The sequence below is a fragment of the Myotis myotis genome, unplaced genomic scaffold, assembly GCF_014108235.1.
Source record: "Myotis myotis isolate mMyoMyo1 unplaced genomic scaffold, mMyoMyo1.p scaffold_m19_p_4, whole genome shotgun sequence".
Lineage (NCBI taxonomy): Eukaryota > Metazoa > Chordata > Mammalia > Chiroptera > Vespertilionidae > Myotis > Myotis myotis.
Genome location: NW_023416346.1, coordinates 98,001,943 through 98,023,603, shown reverse-complemented (window position 1 = coordinate 98,023,603; position 21,661 = coordinate 98,001,943). Strand labels below are relative to the sequence as shown.

The following is a 21,661-nucleotide window of genomic DNA, read 5'->3' as shown; positions in this document are numbered from 1 at the left end:
TGTAGAAGTACACAGACATTTAGAATTATGTAAACAACTTGTAAATATACTATTTATCATTTTTTAAAATTCTCAACCGAAGATATTTTTTCCATTGATTTTTAGAGAGTAGAAGGGAGAGAGGGGCAGAGAGAGAGAGAAAGAGAAAGAAACATCATTGTGAGAGACACATCAATTGGTTACCTCTTGCAAACACCCTAACTGGGGCTGTGGTTCGAACTGGCAACCCAGGTATGTGCCCTTGTTTGGGAATCAAACCCTTCGGAGCCCAGGCTGATGCTCTAACCACTGAACAAACTGGCTAGGGTTGTATTAATTTCTTTTTTAAAAAAATTCTTTATCGTTTAAAGTATTACATATGTCTCCTTTTTCCCCTATTGACCTCTCCCCGGCCATCCTCATCCCCCAGCACATGCTCTCACCCCTAGTGTGTGTGTCCTTTGGCTTATATGCATGTATACAAGTCCTTTGGTTAATCTCTTACCCACCACCCCCTCCCCTGCCTTCCCTCTGAAGTTTGATGGTGTGTTACATGCTTCTCTGTCTCTGTATCTATTTTTGTTAATCAGTTTATGTTCTTCATTATATTCCACAAATGAGTGAGATCATGTGATATTTATCTTTCTCTGAATGGCTTATTTTGCTTAGTATAATGCTCTCCATGTCCATCCATGCTGTTGCGAATGGTAACAGTTCTTTCTTTTTTCCAGCAGTGTGGTAGCCCATTGTATAGATTTACCACAGTTTTTTTTCTTTTTTCTTTTTTCTTTTTTGGTGCCCTTGGCCAGATTTGAACCTGGGACCCTTCAGTCCGCAGGCTGATGCTCTATCCGCTGAGCCAAACCAGTCAGGGCAATTTACCACAGTTTTTTAATCCACTCATCTGCTGATGGGCACTTAGGCTGTTTCCAAATCTTAGCCATTGTAAATTGTGCTGCTATGAACATAGGGATGCATATGTCCTTTCTGATTGGTGTTTCTGGTTTCTTGGGATATATTCCTAGAGGTGGGATTACTGGGTCAAATGGGAGTTCCATTTTTAGTTTTTTGAGGAAACTTCATACTGTTTTCTACAGTGGCTGCACTGGTCTGCATTCACACCAGCAGTGTACGAGGGTTCCTTTTTCTCCACATCTGTGCCATCACTTATCCTTTGTGGATTTGTTGATGATAGCCATTCTGACAGGTGTGAGTTGGTACCTTATTGTCCTTTTGATTTACATCTCTCAGATGATTAGTGACTTTGAGCATGTCTTCATATGTCTCTTGGCCTTCTGTATGTCCACTTTCAAAAAGTGTCTGTTTAAGTCCTTTGCCCATTTTTTGATTGGATTCTTTATCTTCCTTTTGTTATGAGTTTGTGGGAAGCCACCTATTGTCTTCACTAGCAGAGAGGTGTGGACATGTAGCCTGGAATGCTGGTGACCCTTGAGCCCTGGCAAAGGTCAGAGCTATGCACCAGCTGTTTAGTCGAGACAGTGGTAGCTGAAGCAACTTCCTGACCAGATAGTCATGTAAATCCTTACTGATAAGATAGTCTGTTACTAGAAATTGCCTGCCTAAGGGCTATATATAGGTGTATCCCAAACTGAATAAAAGGATGGTAAGGCCTGAGCACAAGCGGAGTCCTTCCTCTTGCATTGGGCTCCCGCCTGGCCCCCCAGTTTCCAAATTATTATTTCTTGTCTCATCTCTGTCATTTGCACACGGCCCTTCTCCAGAGCCCAAACCCTGAAACATGCGGGATGTGGGTCTTCACATGAGTTCCCTATAAATTTAGGAGATTAGGACCTGATCAGATGTAACAATGGGTAATGTATTCTCCCATGCAGTGGTCTTTCTTGTTTTGTTGATGGTTTCTTTTGCTGTGCTGAAGCTTTTTGTTTTGATGTACAGTAGGTCCTCCATTTACGTGGATATCCATTCCTACAGCGTGATGTAACGCGATTTTCGCTGTAAGTCTGAACCCACCTACATAAGCACCTACATAAGCACCTACGTCACTCACATGGAGCACATGCACAGCAGCAATGAAATGAAACAATAAAAAAATGTAAACAAAAGATAACAATTCCTGACCTTTACTTGTGGTAAATAAATAATAAAAAACATAAAGCATATATGTACATATGTTGAAATGACGGAACTTTTTTTTTTTATAAATAAATGGGAGATGGCAACGTAACCATGAAATGACACATGTTGCGTCCAACATAACCCGAAGACTGTCTGTAGTCCCATTTGATTATTTTCTCCTTAGTTTCCATTGCCCTAGGAGCTGTATTGGAAAAGATATTGCTACGGCATATGTCCAATATTTTGCTGCCTATGGATTTTTCTAAGATTTTTATGGTTTCTCGACTTACATTTAACTCCTTTATCCATTTTGAGTTTGTTTTTGTGTACGGTGTAAGTTGGTGTCTAGTTTCATTTTTCTGTTGTTGTTGTTGTTGTTGTTGTTTTTGCATGTACTTGTCCAATTTTCCCAACACCATTAATTGAAGAGTCTGTCTTGACTCCATTGTAAGCCCTTGCCTCCTTTGTGAAATATTAATTGAGCATAATGGCTTGGGTCAATTTCTGGGTTCTCTGTTCTGTTCCATTGGTGTATATGTCTGTTCTTGTGTCAGTTCCAGGCAGTTTTGAGAACAATGGCTTTGTAATACAGCTTGATATCTGGTATTGTGATTTCATCTTTGTTCTTCTTAAGATTACTGCAGCTATTCGGGTTTTTGTTTTTGTTTTTCATATGAATTTCTGGAGAGTTCTAGGTCTGTGAAGTATGCCGTTGGTATTTTTTTTTTATATTTTATTGATTTTTTTTACCGAGAGGAAGAAAGAGGGATAGAGAGTTAGAAACATCAATGAGAGAGAAACATTGATCAGCTGCCTCTTACACACCCCCTACTGGGGATGTGCCCGAAACCAAGGTACATGCCCTTGACTGGAATCAAACCTGGGACCCTTCAGTCCACAGGCCAGTGCTCAATCCACTGAGCCAAACCAGTTAGGGCCATTTTTAATTTTTTGAGGAAACTCCATACTGTTTTCCACAATGGCTGTACCAGTCTACATTCCCACCAGCAGTACAAGAGGGTTCCTTTTTCTCCGCATCCTCGCAAGCACTTGTTTGTTGATTTGTTGACAGCTATTTTAACGGGTGTGAGATGGTACCTCATTGTTGTTTTGATTTGCATCTCTTGCATGATTAGTTACTTTGAGCATGTTTTCATATGTCTCTTGGCCTTCTTTAAGTCCTCTTTCAAAAAATGTCTATTGAGGTCCTTTGCTCATTTTTTGATTGGATTGCTTATGTTCCTTTTGTTAAGTTCTATGAGTTCCCTGTAAATTTGGATATTAAACCCTTGTCAGAGATAACATTGGGAAATATGTCCTCCCATGCAGTGGTCTTTCTTGTTGTTTTGTTAATGGTTTCTTTTGCTGTGCAAAAGCTTTTTATTTTGATGGAGTCCCATTTGTTTATTTTCTCCTTAGTTTCAATTGCCCTAGGAGCTACATCAGTAAAGATATTGCTATGGCATAAGTCTGATATTTTGCTGCCTATGGATTTTTCTAAGATTTTTATGATTTCCTGTCTTACATTCAGATCCTTTATCCATTTTGAGTTTATTTTTGTGTAAGGTATAAATTGGTGGTATAGTTTCGTTTCTTTCTTTTTTTCCCCCATGTATCTGTCCAATTTCCCCAACACTATTTGTTAAAGAGACTATCTTGACTCCATTGTATGCTCTTGCCTCTTTTGTGAAATACTAATTGAGCATAATGGCTTGGTCCAGTTTCTGGGTTCTCTGTTCTGTTCCATTGGTCTGTATGGTTGTTCTTGTGCCAGTACCAGGCAGTTTTGAGAACAGTGGCTTTATAATACAGCTTGATATCTGGTATTGTGATCCCTCCAACTTTGTTTCTATTTCTCAGGATTGCTGCAGCTGTTCAGGGTCTTTACACTGAGTGGCCAGATTATTATGACCACCTGCCATTTGTAGGCAAATTAGCTATAATTTCTTGCTGAAGTTGCTAGAGTAGTGGTTCTTAACCTTGGCTGCACATTAGAATCACCTGGGAATCTTTTTAAAATCCTGATTTCTGGGCCTCATCCTCCGGAAATTCTGTTTCTTTGTTACTAATGTGGTGGCTTCACCCCATAACAAAGAAACAGAATTTCAGGAGGATGAGGCCCAAAAATCAGGATTTTAAAAAGATTCCCAGGTGATTCTCATGTGCAGCCAAGGTTGAGAACCACTGTGCTAGAGGGCCAGACCATTATAAATATGGAAGCAGGTTGTTTAACCATGACAGTAGAAGTGATTTTTTTCTGAAGATATGGGTAAACAACGTGATTTAACAGCTTTGAACGTGGGATATATATATCCCACCTTTTGGGCCACCTTTTGCCTTTAGTACTGCAACGATTCTTCTTGGCATTGACTCCACGAGATGTTGAAAGGTGATTTGAGGAATCTGACACCATGCCTGATGAATAGCACTGTCCAGTTCTGTGAGATTTGATGGTTGTGGAACCAGCTGCCTGATGGCTCTTTTAACTTCATCCCACAAATGCTCAATTGGAATGAGATCTGGTGATTGTGAGGGGCCACCTAAGCAAGGTAAAGTCTCCCTCATGTTCTTGAAACCACTCCTGCACAATATGAGCACCGTGGCATGGTGCATTGTCTTGTAGGAAGAAGCCATCTCCATTGGGATACGCCATCAACATGATAGGATGAACTTGATCAGCAACGATACTTAGGTATGTTGTGCTATTCAGATGTTGTTTCACACGAATTAAAGGGCCCAAATCATGCCAGGAAAACATGCCCCAAACCATAACACTACCCCCACCAGCTTGAAGGGTTGTACTCATGCATGTGGGGTGCATGCTTTCATGCTGTTTCCGCCAAATTCTCACTCTGCCATCTGCATGATGCAACTGGAAATGTGATTCATTGGACCACGTGACTGTTTTCCAATGCTCGACTGTCCAATCCTTGTGTTCCTGTGCAAATTGGAGATGTTTTATCTTGGTAACTGCAGACAGCAAAGGTGTTCGAACAGGCCTTCAGCTTCCACATCCCATACGATGCAGTGTACTGCTAATTTGCCTACAAACGTCAGGTGGTCATAATAATCTGGCCAATCAGTGTGACCCCACGTTCAAAGGCTGTTAAATCGCGTTGTTTACCCATATCTTCAGAAAAATATCACTTCTACTGTTGTGGTAAACAATCTGCTTCCCTATTTATAATGGCCTGCCCCTCTAGCAACTTCAGCGTGAAATTATAGCTAATTTGCCTACAAATGTCAGGTGGTCATAATAATCTGGCAATTCAGTGTATGTATTCCATATGAATTTTTGGAGAGTTTGTTCTAGATCTGTGAAATATTCCATTGGTATTTTAATGGTGATTGCATTGAATCTGTAGATTGCTTTGGGTAGTATGGACATTTTAATGATGTTGACTCTACCAGTCCATGAACATGGTATATTCTTCCATTTGTTTTTGTCTTCCTCTATCTCTTTTTCCAATGTCCTGTATTTTTACGAGTACAGGTCTTTTACTTCCTTTGTTTATTCCTAGGTAGCTTAATTTTTTTGTTGCAAAGGTAAATGGGATTCTTTTTTTTAGTTTCTCTTTCTGTGAGTTCATTTTTGGTATATAAAAAAGCCACATATTTCTGGGTGTTAATTTTGTATCCTGCTACATTGCCGAATTCATTTATTAGGTCTAGTAGTTTTTTTGATGGAGCCTTTGGGATTTTCTCTGTATAGTAGCATGTCATCTGTGAATAATGACAGTTTTATCTCTTCTTTTCCAATTTGGATGCCTTTTATTTGTTCTTCTTGTCTGATCGCTATGGCTAGCACTTCTAGTACTATGTCAAACAAGTGGTGAAAGTGGGCATCCCTGTCTTGTTCCTGTTCTTAGGGGAAATGGTTTTAGTTTTTTCCCATTGAGTATGATGTTGGCTATAGGTTTGTTGTATATGTCCTTTATCATGTTGAGATATACTTCCTCTATTCCCACTTTGCTGAGAGTTTTCATCAAAAATGGGTATTGGATTTTGTCAAATGCTTTTTCTGTGTCTATTGATATGATCAGGTGATTTTTATCTCTCAATTTGTTTATGTCATGTATCACATTTATTGATTTGCGAATATTGTACCAGCCTTGCATCCCTGGAATAAATCCCACTTGATCATGGTGTATGATCTTTTTATTGTATTGTTGGATACAATTTGCTATTTTGTTGAGGATTTTGTGGGGAAGCATGGGACTTGGTTAGAATGTCTGTAAGGAGGATTCTCCGAAATGTCAGGGACCTCTGAGGGGACCTTGCTGAAGGCAGCAGCCCCTACCTTGACTTTTCCAAACAAGTGCAATCCCCTGGAGTGTTTTGCTAGTATCTATATGTTTAGTCTTTTAGACCTGACCTTGTAGAATCAAGTGCTTTCTCAAGGATGCTTACCTTGCTGATTGTATCTAGAGGTTAATTTTAGTTCACGCTGTTATGACAATAAAAGCCAAAGAAGGCAGGCGAACAGGGCTACTTGGCAGTGATAGCCAAATAGAGTCTTAGCCCTCTCTTTCACAGAAACATGTGTCAGAGCAATCTGTTCATCTGTCATTGAGGGTATGCCGGTCAGCCCTGGCAGAATTTTAGCAATTATGTTCATGAGGGATATTGGCCTATAATTCTCTTTCTTTGTAGTGTCTTTATCTGGTTTTGGAATTAGGATAATGCTGGCCTCATAAAAAGAGTTTAGAAGTGTTCCTGCTTCTTAGATTTTCTGAAATAGTTTGAGCAGTATAGGTGTTAGTTCTTATTTGAATGTTTGGTAGAACTCCCCTGTGAAGCCATCTGGACCTGGGCTTTAGTTTGGTGGGAGTTTTTTGATTACTGCTTCTATTTCATCAGTTGTTATTGGCCTATTCAGGTGTTTTGAGTCATCAGATTCAGTTTTGGGAAATTGTATTTTCCTAGGAATTTGTCTATTTCATCCACATTTTCCAGCTTGTTGACATAGAGTTGTTCATAGTATTTTTCTTAGAATCCTTTGTATTTCTGTGGTGTCTGTGGTTACTCCTCCACTTTTGTTTCTGATTTTATTTATTTGGGTCCTCTCTCTTTGTTTCTTGATGAGTTTGGCGAATGGTTTATCAATTTTGCTTATCCTTTTAAAGAACCAGCTCTTGGTTTCATTGATTTCTTGTATTTTATTTTTAGTCTCTGTTATTTATTTCTGCTCTAATCTTTATTATCTCTTTCCTTCTACTTACTCTAGAATTTCTTGTTCTTTTTCTAGTTCTTTGAGATGTAGGGTTAAATAGTTTATTGCTGATTTTTCTTGTTTTTTTTTTTGTGTTTGTTTTTTTTTTTTTTTGAGGTAGGCGTGTAGTGCTATCAGTTTACCTCTCAGGACTGCTTTTGCTGTGTCCCAGAGATTTGGGGTTGTTGTGTGTTCATTTTCATTTGTTGCCAGTAAGTTTTTTATTTCTTTCTTGATCTCGTTGGTAACCCATTCATTGTTTAATAATATGCTATTTAGCCTCCATGTGTTTGGATGTTTTTGGGTGTTTTTACTGTAGTTGATTTCTAATTTCATTCCACTGTGATCTGAGAAGATGCTTGATATGATTTAAATTTTCTTGAACTTGTAAAGACTTGCTTTGTGTCCTAACATGTGGTCTATCTTTGTGAATGATCCATGTGTACTTGAGAAGAATGTATATTCTGCTGCGTTGGGGTGAAATGTTCTATAAATGTCAAGTAAATCCATCTGATCCAATATATCCTTTAATGTCTCTGTTTTCTTGTTAAGCTTTTGTCTGGAAGATCTATCCAGTGCAGTCAGAGGGGTGTTAAAGTTCACTACTGTGACTGTATTGTTGTATATCTCTCTGTAAAAGTCCTCTAGAACAGCGGTCACCAACTTTTCGGACCTCACATACCACCAGTGGTCCATGGACCACCAGTTGGTGACCACTGCTCCAAAGGTTTCCTCAAACCAGCATTCACCAACCTTTTGTACCACTCGGACCACCAGTGGTCCGCCGACCACCAGTTGGCGATCGCTGCTTTATAAGTTTATATATATATATATGCGCATATATGTTTACCAGGGTTATATCCTCTTTTTGGATCGATCCCTTTTGTATTATACTAGTAGCCCTGTGCATTAATCCGTGCACCAGTAGCTTGCCAGTAGCTCGCTGCCACCCTTCAGTAGCTCTCCGCCCGCTGCCCTGCCCTCCTGTAGCTCACTCTGCCCCCCTGCACCCTCATTATAGCTTTCTGCCCTGCCCCCTCCTGTAGCTCTCCACTCTCCACGTGTAGCTCGCTGCCCCACCCTCCTGCTGATCCATGATCTGGTCATTATGCGGTCTTTATTTTATAGGATAGTGACCTTTGTTGTCTGTTGTGATGTCCTTCATTTTCAAATCTATTTTATTAGATATGAGTATTGCTACTCCAGCTTTTTTTAAATTTCCATTTGCTTGGAAATTTTTTTTCCACCCCTTCACTCTCATCCTGTGTGGGTCTTTTGTTTTGAGGTGCGTCTCTTGTAGACAGCATATACTTGGGTCATGTTTTTGTATTCATTGTGCTACCCTACACCTTTTGATTGGAACATTTAGTGTATTTACATTTAGGGTTATTACTGGTAGGTACTTATCTATTGCCATTATATTTCTGTATGTTTAGGTTTCTCTCTGTTTCTTCTCATTACAGCAATCCCTTTAGCATTTCTTATAATACTGTCTTGGTGGTGATATACTCCTTTAGCCTTTTTTTTTGTCTGGGAAACTATTTGACCATCTACTTTGAATGATAGTCTTGCTGGATATAATAATCATAGTCTCAGATCCTTGCTTTCCATTACCTTGAGAACTTTATGCCAATCCCTTCTGGCCTGTAGCGTTTCTGTTGTGAAATCAGGAGTCAGCTTTATGGGAACTCCTTTGTAGGTAACAGTTTTCTTTTTTCTTGCTGCTTTTAAGATTCTCTTTTGTCTTTAATTTTGGGCATTTTAATTATGATGTGTCTGGGCGTGGGCCTCTTTGGGTTCTTCTTGTTTGTGGTTCTCTGTGCCTCCTGAACTTGTGTGAACTTTTTCCTTTACCAGGTTAGGAAAGTTTTCTGCCATTATATCTTCAAACACATTCTCTGTCCCTTTCTCCCTTTCTGCCTCTTCTGGCACACCTGCTATTCTAATATTGGTATGATTCACGTTGTCCCACTGCTCCCTTAAGCTGTCCTCCTGTTTTGTAATTGTGTGTTTTGTTTTGTTTTGGTTCTCTGATTGAGTGATATTTTCAACTCTGTTTTCTAATTCACTGATTTGATCCTTAGCTTCCCCTAATCTGCTGTGTATTCCTGCCAATGTATTCTTTATTTGTGTTATGTCATTCTTTGTCTCAGACTGTTCTTTTTTCATAGGTACTATATCTCTTTTCATGCTGTTGATCATCTTTACCATCATTACTATGAACTCTGTTTCAGATAAATTTCTTATCTGTACTTCATTTATCTCTTCTTCTGTCAAATTCTCTAGTTCTTTCATTTGGGAGTTGTTTCTTTGTCTTCTCACTTTGGCTTTCTTTTGGGTTTGTGACTATGTATTAGGTAGATCCTCTACACCTCTCAATCTGTAGTGCAGGACAGCGTTAAAGGCTGTTTCTAACGCAGGCAAAGACTCAGCCTCCAGAGACTGCCTATGCCTACAGACTGATAGGACTGACTTGAATTGCTCTGCAGGAAATTGTCCTCACTTGTGATGTGAGTTTTCTTCAACAGGGTGGGGCAGTTGCTTCTGACAAGAGCAGTGGTAATCAACCTTGGCTGCACATTAGAATCACCTGGGAATCTTTTTAAAATCCTGATTTCTGGGCCTCATCCCCCGGAAATTCTATTTCTTTGTTACTAATGTGGTGGCTTCACCCAATAACAAAGAAACAGAATTTCAGGAGGATGAGGCCCAGAAATCAGGATTTTAAAAAGATTCCCAGGTGATTCTAATGTGCAGCCAAGGTTGAGAACCACTGGACTAGAGGCTAATTGCTATTTTTAATCTCTTAAGTGGCCTCAGGGGAAGATATTATCCTACAGGGTGTTAAACTGTCTGCCTATAGGCAAAGCAAATGTCTATGTGGGAAACATGTCCTCCGCTGTGTGAGGGAATGACTCAGTCCAGAAAACTTGGTGTGTATGCCTTCCGAGCTCTATCCCCTGTCCCCAGTCCTGGCTTCTGCCCTCCCAGCTGCAGTCCACTTCACCCTCCCTCTGTCAAAGCACAAGGTGGGTGGCTCCACTGGGAATTTTGTGCATTGGTCCTTTAAGAGGATACCTGAATTATCAGCTGTCACTCCCTGACAAACAGGATCCCACTGCTTTTCACAGCCAGATGTTATATGGGTAGCCTACTCAGTTTTGGTGCTCTCTGCTGGTGGGCCCAGCTTGGGGATTAGCCCCCAGATTTCTCAGTGGCAACCTTTACACCTGAGATATCTCTCCAGGACTTCAGTTGCTGTCTGTGGGTACCTGGCCAGCCGTTTCGCGCCACTGCCCCTCCTACCAGTCTCTATGCAGTCTCCACTTTCAGTCCTCGGGTGTCAGGGTTCTTTCCTGTGCGTTTTCCATTGATTATTCAGGGAGTTACTCTGTATTTTAGTTGTAATACCAGTTTGTTTCTGGAAGCAAGTCCGTGCAGCATCTGCTTACTCTGCCACCATTTTTTAAACCTAGTAGTTTTTTTTTTTAAATATATTTTATTGATTTTTTAAAGAGAGGAAGGGAGAGGGATAGAGAGTTAGAAACATCGATGAGAGAGAAACATCGATCAGCTGCTTCCTGCACACCCCCTACTGGGGATGTGCCCGCAACCAAGGTACATGCCCCTGACCGGAATCGAACCTGGGACCCTTGAGTCCGCAGGCTGATGCTCTATCCACCGAGCCAAACTGATCAGGGCCCTAGTAATTTTTTAATGGAGACTTTAGTGTTTTCTATGTATAATATCATGTCACCTGTGATTAATAACAGTTTTATTTCTTCTTTTCCAGTTTGGATGCCTTTTATTTCTTCTTTTTGTCTGATCCCTATAGTAACACTGCCAATACTATATCCAACACTAGTGGTGAGAGTGGGCATCCTGTCTTATTCCTATTCTTAGGGGAGATGAGTTTAGTTTTTGCCCATTGAGTATGATGTTGGCTGTAGGTTTGTCATGTATGGCCTTTATTATGTTGAGGTGTGATCCCTCTATTTGCACTTTGATAAGAGTTTTTATCAAGAAAATGTGTTGGATTTTGTCAAATGCTTTTTTCTGTATCAATTGATATGATTATGTGATTTTTGTCTCTCAGTTTGTTTATGTGATGTAATGCGTTTATCAATTTGTGGATATTGTACCATCCTTGCATCCCCAGAATAAATCCCACTTGGTCATGGTGTATGATCTTTCTAATGTAATGCTGATCCAATTTATTAAGATTTTGTTGAGGATTTTAGCATCTATGTTTATCAGAGATATTGGCCTGTAATTCTCTTTCTTTGTAGTGTCTTTACCTGGTTTTGCGATTAGGTTAATGCTGACTACATAGAAAGAGCTTGGAAATGTTCCTTCCTCTTAATATTTTGGAATAGTCTGAGGAGGATAGGTTTTAGTTGTTTGAATGCTTGGTAGATCTCCCCGGTAAAGCCATCCTGATCAGGGCTTTTGTTTGCTGGAAGATTTTTGATCACTTCTTCAGTTTCTTCAGTAGTTATCAGCCTATTCAGGTTTTTTGATTCTTCATGATTGAGTTTTGGGAGCTTGTATTTTTCTAGAAATGTGTCTATTTCTTATAGGTTGACCAGTTTGTTGGAATAGAGTTGTTCATAGTATTTTTCCATAATCGTTTGTATTTCTGTGGGATCAGTTGTTACTTCACCTCTTTCATTTCTGATTTTGTTTATTTGGGTCCTCTCTTTGCTTCTTGGTGAGCCTGGCTAGAGGTTTATCAATCTTATTTATCATTTCAAAGAACCAGCTCTTGGTTTCATTGATCTGTTGTATTGTTTTTTTGGTCTCTATGTTGTTTTATTTCCACTCTGATCTTTATTATTTCCTTCCTTCTGCTTATGCTGGGCTTTTGTTGTTGCTCTCTTTCTAACTCTTTGAGCTGTAGGGTTAGATAATTTATTACCATTTTTGCTTGTTTTTTTTTGAGGTAGGCCTGTAGAGCTATGAACTTCCCTCTCAAGAGAGCTTTCATTGTGTCCCATAGATTTTGGATTGTTGTGTTTTCATTGTCATTTGTTGCCATGATGCTTTTTAGTTCTTCTCTGATATCTTTGGTAACCCACTCATTGTTTAATAGCATGCTATTTACCCTCCAGGTATTTGACTTTTTTATTGCTTTTATTGTAATTGATTTCTAATTTTATGCCATTGTGATCTAAGCAGATGCTTGATATGACTTCTGTCTTCTTGACTTTGAAGAGACTTTGCCTGTGGCCCAATATGTGATCTATGTTTGAAAATGACCCATGTGCACTTGAAAAGAATGTATATTCTGTGGCTTTGGGGTGAAATGTTCTGAAGATGTCAATTACATCTGATTTAGTGACTCATTTAGGATTGCTGTTTCTTTGGTGATTTTTTGTTTAGAGCAGTGGTTCTCAACCTTCTGGCCCTTTAAATACAGTTCCTCATGTTGTGACCCAACCATAAAATTATTTTCGTTGCTACTTCATAACTGTAATGTTGCTACTGTTATGAATCGTAATGTAAATATCTGATATGCAGGGTGGTCTTAGGCGACCACTGTGAAAGGGTCGTTCGACCGCCAAAGTGGTTGCGACCCACAGGTTAAGAACCGCTGATTTAGAGGATTTGTCCAGTGGTATTAGTGGGGTATTAAAGTCCCCTACTATGACTGTATTGAGTCAGTCTCTCCCTTGATATCCTCAAGAAGTTTTTTATGTATTTAGGTGCTCCTGAATTGGGTGCATATATGTTTACCAGAGTTATATCTTCTTGTTGAATTGTTCCCTTTAGTATTATGAAGTGGCCTTTCTTATTGCTTGTTATGGCCTTCACTTTGAGGTCTAATTTGTCAGAATAAATATTGCTACCCCAGCTTTTTTTTTTCATTTCTATTCACCTGAAAAACCTTTTTCCATCCTTCACCATTAGCCTGTGTGAGTCCTTTGTTCTGAAGTGGATCTCCTGTAGACAGCAGATATATGGGTCATGTTTTCTTATCCCCTTAGCTACCCTGTATCTTTTGATTAGGACATTTAATTCATTTACATTTGAAGTTATTATTGATAGGTACTTGTTTGTCACCATTTTTATTCTTTATGCCTGTGTTCCTTCTTCCCTTCCTATTTCTTCTTTTTCAGCAGACCTTTAGCATTTCTTGCATTGCTGGTTTGGTGGTAATAAGCTTCCTTAGTCCTTTTTTGTCTGTGAAGCTCCTGATTTCACCCTTAACTCTGATTGTTAGCCTTGCAGGGTACAGTATTCTTGGATTCAGCCCCTTCCTTTGCATGATTTTGTATATTTTATTCCATTCCCTTCTGGCCTAATGTGTTTCTGTTGAGAAATTAGTTGATAGCTTGGTGGGAGATCCCTCATAGGTAACTTTCTTTCTCTCTCTGGCAGCCTTTAAGATGCTTTGTCGTTGATGTTTGCCAATCTATACTAATAAAAGCCTAGGCAGTCCTTGCGCCCTCACTCACGACATCGTCACAAGATGGCCGCCACAAGGTTGCCTCACGCACAGCAGAGGCGGGGCCCAGCGGCTGCTCCACATTGTGGGTACTGGGGGTCCTGTGATTCTGTGCAGCATAGAGGAGGCCGGTTCCAGCATTTCTGCCACCTTGCACAGTGGAGGCAGGTCCTGGTGGAGGAGGTGGGTCATGGCAGGGGAGGGCAGTTTGGGCGATCACGCTGGCAGGGGAGGTCAGTTGTGGGCAATCAGGCTGGCAGGGGAGGGCAGTTGTGGGCGATTGCTCCAGCAGAGTAGGGCAGTTGGGGGCGATCAGGCAGGCAGGGGAGGGCAGTTGGGGGCGATTGCTCCGGCAGGGTAGGGCAGTTTGGGGTAATTGGGCTGGCACGGGAAGGCATTTGGGGGTGATCAGGCCAGCATGGGAGCGGTTAGGTGTCAATCAGGCCGGCAGGGGAGTTGTTAGGAGACGATCAGGCTTGCAGGCCTAAGTGGTTTGTGCAATCAGGGAGGCAGGCAGGCGAGCCCTTAGAAGCCAGTGGTCCCGGATTGTTAGAGGGATGTCCAACTGCGTGATCAGGCCTAAACCAGCAGTCGGACATGGCGTGTCCCTCAGCCTGCCCTGCACCCTGTCCCAGAATTTCATGCACTGGGCTTCTGGTTTAAGTATAATGTGTCATGGTGTTGGTCTTTTGGGGTTCATATTGTTTGGGACTCTGTGAGCTTCTTGGACTTTTGTGAGTTTATTTCCAGAAGATAAGGTCAAGGAATTGAATGAATGGGGAAATAGCCACAATTCAGTATAGAGAAGGTAGAAAGAGAATGGGTGTGTAAGAAAAAAAGTAAAAAACAAGGTACATAGAAAGAAAATATATATATACTAGCATGAATTAAAAATATATATTTAAAAGAAAATTTGCATATTATATATATAATTTTCTCTTTAATCTTTGTATTTGTTTATTATTGGAAAAGGAGAATAGAGAGTAGATAGGCCTTAGTTGGTGATTGGAATTAAACTATTAGAAGAAGAGAACAAGCGAGGAAAGGAAAAACAGAAACAAACAAACAAAAAAAAGCACAAAAAAATAACCACAAACTAGCACACAAACAACAACAATAAGACAGAAGGAAAGAGCCCTAGCTGGTTTGGCTCAGTGGATAGAGCGTCGGCCTGCGGACTGAAGGGTCCCAGGTTCGATTCTGGTCAATGGCATGTACCTTGGTTGCGGGGTGCATCCCTAGTGGGGAGTGTGCAGGAGGCAAGCTGATTGATGTTTCTAACTCTCTATCCCTCTCCTTTCCTCTCTGTAAAAAATCAATAAAATATATTTTTAAAAAAAGACAGAAGGAAAGAAAAATAAAAAAAGGAAGAAAAAATGTTTTGATAGTGAAGACAGAGAAGAGAGAAGTGTGCATGGACTTGGAGCAGGGGAGAGAAAATTAGATATATGAGTAAGATCAATTTTTAACAGGGAGTAAAAAGAAATGATAGCAAAAAACTAAAGCAAGAACAGGGTAAGAGAAACAGGACAAAAAGGGAAAGGTGAGGAAGAGAGTGTTGGCATAAAGGAAAAATTGAGATAGAGTAAAATAATGCTAAAAGAAAAAGAAAAATAGAATGTGGAACACTAATCCCAAAATAAAATAAAGAAAAAATAGAATAAAATAAAACTTTAAAAAAAGGGAGAATAATAGTAGTAATAATAATTAAAAATAAAAATATAATAAAAAAAGTAAAATGAAGTTTTACTGAGTTTCTTAAGTAAAAGATAAAAAACAAAGTAGTGAAGGTCACTCACTTCCTCTACTATTCTGCTTGGCACGTCTGTTTCCTGTCAGGTAGTTAGCACAGTGTTGAAGTTTCCTGTGATGCACCACTCCTCTGTGTCATAAGCCACAACCTTGTTTTCAAGCAGGAGGGATCTCTCTGCTCACATTGTTTCTCTGCCTGCCTTCAGTTGTATTTACACAAGAGTCAATTTCTGACACAACCCCTGGGTGGCAGTGTTTCTGTATTAATATCCAGGGCTAAATGTCCCCTTTACCCAATGTTTAAGATTCTTCTTTTCCTGCCACACTTAATACTGGGTTGGAGGGTCACACTGCCCCAGAGCTGGTTTCCTACTCGTCTGTCCTTATTCTGATCTCCAGTTTCCACAAAAACAACTTTCCCCTGCAGTCTCAGTGAATGTTTTTAATTGGAAGATCCTATGTACTGGACTTAGCAAGCAAAAGCAAGGAGAAAAAAACAAAGACAAAGGAACCGCACCCACTCACATCTGTTTCCCCTGGCACTGCACAGCCGGTATAGAACTTCAGGCTGCCTTTCTGGGCATAGATTCTCATGGCTGTGGGCTTATATCTAGAGTCCCCCTCTGCCAGCAGCCCTGTGGACCCCCTTCTACTTTCGAGGGCTACACTGACCCCAAGGGCTCCGGGTTTGGTGGAGCACAATCTCCCTCTGACACTCTAGTCTCCTCTGCACGCGGTTCTCCCTCCAGCCTGGATCTCAGATCTCACCTTTCTCTAGGCCAGTGGTTCTCAGCCTTGGCTGCACATTAGAATCACCTGGGAATCTTTTTAAAATCCTGATTTCTGAGCCTCATCCTCCAGAAATTCTGTTTCTTTGTTATGGGGTGAAGGCACCACATTAGTAACAAAGAAACAATTTCCGTGCAGCCAAGGTTGAGAACCACTGCTCTAGGCTATCTCTGACCTTTCGGTACACTGATTTTTCTCACCAGCTGTCTTTAATTCATCAATTGCAGGTGGATATTATTCAATTCAGCTGTTCCTTCTATCTGCTCTGTGTCTTCCCCTGGACAAACTTTAGGCGCCCATGGTCTGGTAGGCTGGAGTCTTGGTGTTCGTAGGTTCGCAGCTGAGGCAGCTGGTCCCGGGAGGTATATGAGGTCTCCCCAGTTGAAGGTAAGGCTGGGCTTCCGATCACAGCCACTCTCCCCTTCAAGATGGCGTGGTCTCTGCAGCAGAACCGGCTGCTCCGGGAGAGATTTCAGCAGTAGTAGAGGCTACCTGGCCAGGGGCGCCTGGTCCGCCAGTCCCCAACAGTCCTGTGGAATATAGCAGTCCCTCACTCACAAATACAGACACTCCCTGCACATCCACGCAGTCTCCTTTCATTCTCTCATTCACACACTATCTTGCAGCCTGCCATCCCATTGGCAGCCATCTTTGTAATGAAGTTTTTAAATTAAAAAATGTGGAATAGGTAAAAGTTTTTCTGTTTTCTCTAATACTTCGTGAATAGTTGGTTTAAATAACATAATTTTATCTGATAATTTTTATAAATTTAACATCTCATTCGCAGTTAGTTATTGGGAAATGACTTTTTTAGAATAGCCTTAACATATATTTATAGAACACCTATTTAACTTGAAGTTTGCTGCAAAAGAGCTTAATAGGAATGCCAAGAAATGTGATAAAGAAGAAAAGGCTGAAAAGGCCAAGATTAAAAAGGTAAGCTACTTTTATTATTTTTATCTTTTTTAAACTCATGATAGCACAATTAATCATGCAAGAGTGGATGTTTCAGTTTATTTTACATTGAAGAAAGATTACTGGCTTAGAAAAAGACAAATATCACATGATCTCACTTATATGTGGAATCTAATAAACACAATAAACTGATAAATAAAATAGAACCAGAGACATGGAAACATGGGACAGACTGTTGAATCCCTGGGGCAGGGAGGAACTGGGTGGTGGAGGAAAAAGGGGGCATTTGGAATACTCTTAGCAATAAAGGTAAAAAAAGAAAGATTACTGGCTTTAGCATTTTAAACCAAATATATGTTTAACTAAATTATTTATTATTTGATATAGTTAATAATGGCTTTTTTTGTTTATTACTATTTACATGTTCAAGTGTGGCTCACATACAGAGTATAACTGTTCTGTTACCTACATCTAAAGATTGCCCTTTGGTTTGTAGCCCAAACTACTCTTAGAAGTATAAAGCCTATATGTAAGAATGAAATTTAATTTTTTTTTAAAGTGAGAAGCATTTCTTTTTAAAATATATATTTTATTGATTTTTTACAGAGAGGAAGGGAGAGGGATAGAGAGTTAGAAACATGGATGAGAGAGAAACATCGATCAGCTGCCTCCTGCACACTCCCTACTGGGGATGTGCCCGCAAATAAGGTACATGCCCTTGACCGGAATCGAACGTGGGACCCTTGAGTCCGCAGGCTGACGCTCTATCCACTGAGCCAAACCGGTTAGGGCTAAAATTTAATGTTTTTTGGTTCATTTTAATTTCTGTAGTCTCTGAAGTTTATATCTAAACAGTGTATAGTATTAATGTGTATTATGTTTGTGTATTTGCTAGGAGGTTTAACTGCAAATAGTTGTACTCATGGCTATGATGTATTTTATACTAAAAGGATCAAAGCAAAATCAACAATAAAAAGCCATAAAAAAGAAGGAAATCCTTCCATTTGCAATAGTGTGTATAAACCTTGAGGGTATTATGCTAACTAAAAATAGATCAAACAGAGAAAGGCAAATACATGTGATCTCATTTATGTGTAATCTTAAAAAAACCTCATAGATAAAGAAGAGATTGATGGTGTCCAGAGGAGGGGAATGGGAAGTGAGTGAAAAGGGTGAAAATGGTCAAAAGATACAAACTTCTGCTTTTAAATTAAGTCCTGGGGATCTAATGTACAACATGGTGACTATAGCTAATAATACTGTATTGTATATATGAAAGTTAAGAGAATAGATCTTAATAGTTCTCTTTATAAGAAAAAAGTTATAACTGTATGGTGATGGATGTTGACTAGGAAAAAAAATGGAAAGTGTGACATTGCATGTTCCAGTATCTTTATTACATTGTTCTTTATATTGAAGAATTGGAAAGAAACTAAATTCCCAGCATTAAGGGATTTTTAAAATTTTGTAATACATTTATTGGGGTGGCATTGGTTAATAGTATCATATAGGTTTCAAGTGTATATATCTATGATACAAGATCTGTATATTGTACTATGTGCCCACCAGGATCTTAATCTATGCATGTTCTCACATTTCTGTTACTTTTGTACCTTCTCTGTTTTGCTTCTGTGGAGGTCTATCTGAGCTATTTAATATTTTCTTTTAAATTGACTTTTAACTTTAGCCCTGGTCAAAGCTATTAGAGCAAGAAAAGCCTAGGTCTGTGTTAGTTATATTTATTTCAAATAATACATTTAAATAAATGCATAATTAAAGTGAAGATGGTTGTCTGTGTATATCCAAAGTAATTTTATGTACTCTCTGTAGTGTTTGTACCAGTCACAAGGAAAGCCCTGGTTAGTGGTACATTCATGCTATCAGCCTTTAGAAATGTTGACGTAGTTATATATTTGACTTAAAAATATGTGTTTTTAAAATTAGATGAGAAAACAGTGTGTCTTATGCATTTACTTTATAATAAATTTATTTTGTAATAAATAGGTTTATGTACTTGGAATACTATAACACTAAAATATTAACAGCGGTAATGGCTCAGTGATGTGATTATGAGGAATTTTAAAAGTATGATTTTAAACTTAACTATAAATTCTCATTTTATCTCCTTAAAAGCTAATTATGAAAGCTCTTAAATATTATTAAAACTTGTCTTCACCACTATTTACTTTTTGCTCTGTGTGAAACAGGCTATTCAGAAAGGGAATACAGAAGTTGCAAGAATACATGCTGAAAATGCAATCCGCCAGAAGAACCAAGCAATTAATTTCTTGAGAATGAGTGCTAGGGTTGATGCTGTGGCAGCCAGAGTTCAAACTGCAGTAACAATGGGCAAGGTAAGGCTTAATATCTATAAACAATAGGAACTCTTGATTTAAGTTTAATGAGAATATTAGGAGTTGCTGGAAATCTAAATCCATTGCAAGGTGCTGTAGATTGCTAGTAAATGCCTTTATGGGCAAGAGAGACATAGTCAAAGTATGTCTTTGACTATGGTGAGGAAAATGATTTTGACAGTGGCTTTTAAACTTAGATTTATGAGTTGTCTTTCAATGAAGAATCAAAGACCAAACATACATACTGTACTTTTACTGTTAAAGAAAGGGTAGGTAAATTGTATAAGTTGATCTGTAAGTAATATATTTAAGAGACTACCTGAAATTTGAGATTACTTATAGCATGCTCAGTCTTTTTTTTTTAATACTTCCAATAGGTAACCAAGTCCATGGCAGGTGTAGTTAAATCTATGGATGCTACATTGAGGAGTATGAACCTTGAAAAGGTAAAAAAAAAAAATTATTTGATGTTTAGATAGCATCTTTTCAGTATAAGGTTTTCTTATGACCATATTTCTTTTTACAGATTTCTGCCCTGATGGACAAATTTGAACACCAATTTGAAACACTGGATGTTCAAACACAACAAATGGAAGACACAATGAGTAGTACTACAACCCTAACAACACCACAAGTAAGAATAGTTTCTTTACTTAGAATAACTTTTTAAAAATTACCTGAGTTCACAATATAATGGCTTTGTGAGCCAAAATCATCTCTAGAATGTGAAGTAAACATGGTGTATCCCCAAAATGCAAGTAGGAAGTTATGCTTTGCCCCTGGATTCCTAAGGACATGTTGGAAGGATGCCATTCCCTATCTTATTTTGAAATTCTAAAAATTATACTAGGTCAAATGTCTAGGGAGTTTGGAACTTGGTTCTACCTGGTTAATCAAATGAACAAAGAAAGACTTGGTATTACTACTTTACTAATATGGAGAAAATGTAATTTACAGAATAGGTTAGGAAGTAATCAGCAACTGTCCATTGATATTTTAATTCCAATGACTCTTTTCACAAAAAGGTAAATAAGAGAATAAGCTTATGTTTAGGTTTTAGAGTAAAGAAAGAAAGAATTCATGTGTATATCTTATAGTGAGGATATATATTTAACCATTACTTTTATACTTGCTCTAGAGCAAGCATGTCAAACTCACGGCCGACAGGCTGCATGCCTTGAGTTTGACATGCTTGCTCTACAGCAGTGGTTCTCAACCTTGGCTGCACATTAGAATTACCTGGGAATCTTTTTAAAATCCTGATTTCTGGGCCTCATCCTCCAGAAATTCTGTTTTTTTTGTTATGGGGTGGGGCCACAACATTAGTAACAAAGAAACAGAATTTCCAGAGGATGAGGCCCAGAAATCAGGTTTTTAAAAAGATTCCCAGGTGATTCTAATGTGCAGCCAAGGTTGAGAACCACTGCTCTAGAGCCTTGATCCTCCAAATGTGGTTCAGGAATCAAGAACATTTGTATCACCTAGAAGCTCATTAATTTAGACCCCCACCCACAGCCATTGAAATCAGAATCATTTTAACAAGATTCCCAGGTTACTTTTATGTACCATGTTTGAGAAGCTCTGTCTTGGATTTTCTTATTCAAACACCTTAGGTTAGTAGTCGGCAAACTGCTGCTCGAGAGCCACATGCGGCTCTTTGACCCCTTGAGTGTGGTTCTTCCACAAAATACCGACTTCTGGCCCTAACCAGTTTGGCTCAGTGGATAGAGTGTTGGCCTGCAGACTGAAGGGTCCCGGGTTCGATTCCGGTCAAAGGCATGTACCTTGGTTGAGGGCACATCCCAGTAGGGGGTGTGCAGGAGGCAGCTGATTGATGTTTCTCTCTCATCGATGTTTCTAACTCTCTATCCCTCTCCCTTCTTCTCTGTAAAAAATCAATAAAATACAGTGGGGCCTTGACTTACGAGTTTAATTTGTTCCAAGACCGAGCTCGTTAAGGAGCTCATTAAGGAGCTCGTTAACTCAAATTACTCTGTCAACTCAATACAAAAAATCAGCCGAGAGACAGCTGGTATCTCAAAAAACTCGTTAGTCGGGACACTCGTAAGTCAAGGCCCCACTGTATATTTAAAAAAAAAAAAACAACTTCTGCGC

The 21,661-nt window shown here is 39.3% G+C and overlaps 1 protein-coding gene across 1 annotated transcript in view; it reads left to right on the top strand.

The window, feature by feature from the left end:
- LOC118654145 (charged multivesicular body protein 1b-2) overlaps positions 1-21,661 on the top strand; it is a 52,479-nt gene that overhangs the window by 11,306 nt on the left and 19,512 nt on the right. Inside the window, exons 2-5 of the mRNA XM_036305424.1 lie at positions 17,116-17,213; positions 19,400-19,546; positions 19,924-19,992; positions 20,073-20,180. Coding sequence (XP_036161317.1) covers positions 17,116-17,213; positions 19,400-19,546; positions 19,924-19,992; positions 20,073-20,180 — 422 coding nt within the window. The remainder of the gene's footprint in view (positions 1-17,115; positions 17,214-19,399; positions 19,547-19,923; positions 19,993-20,072; positions 20,181-21,661) is intronic.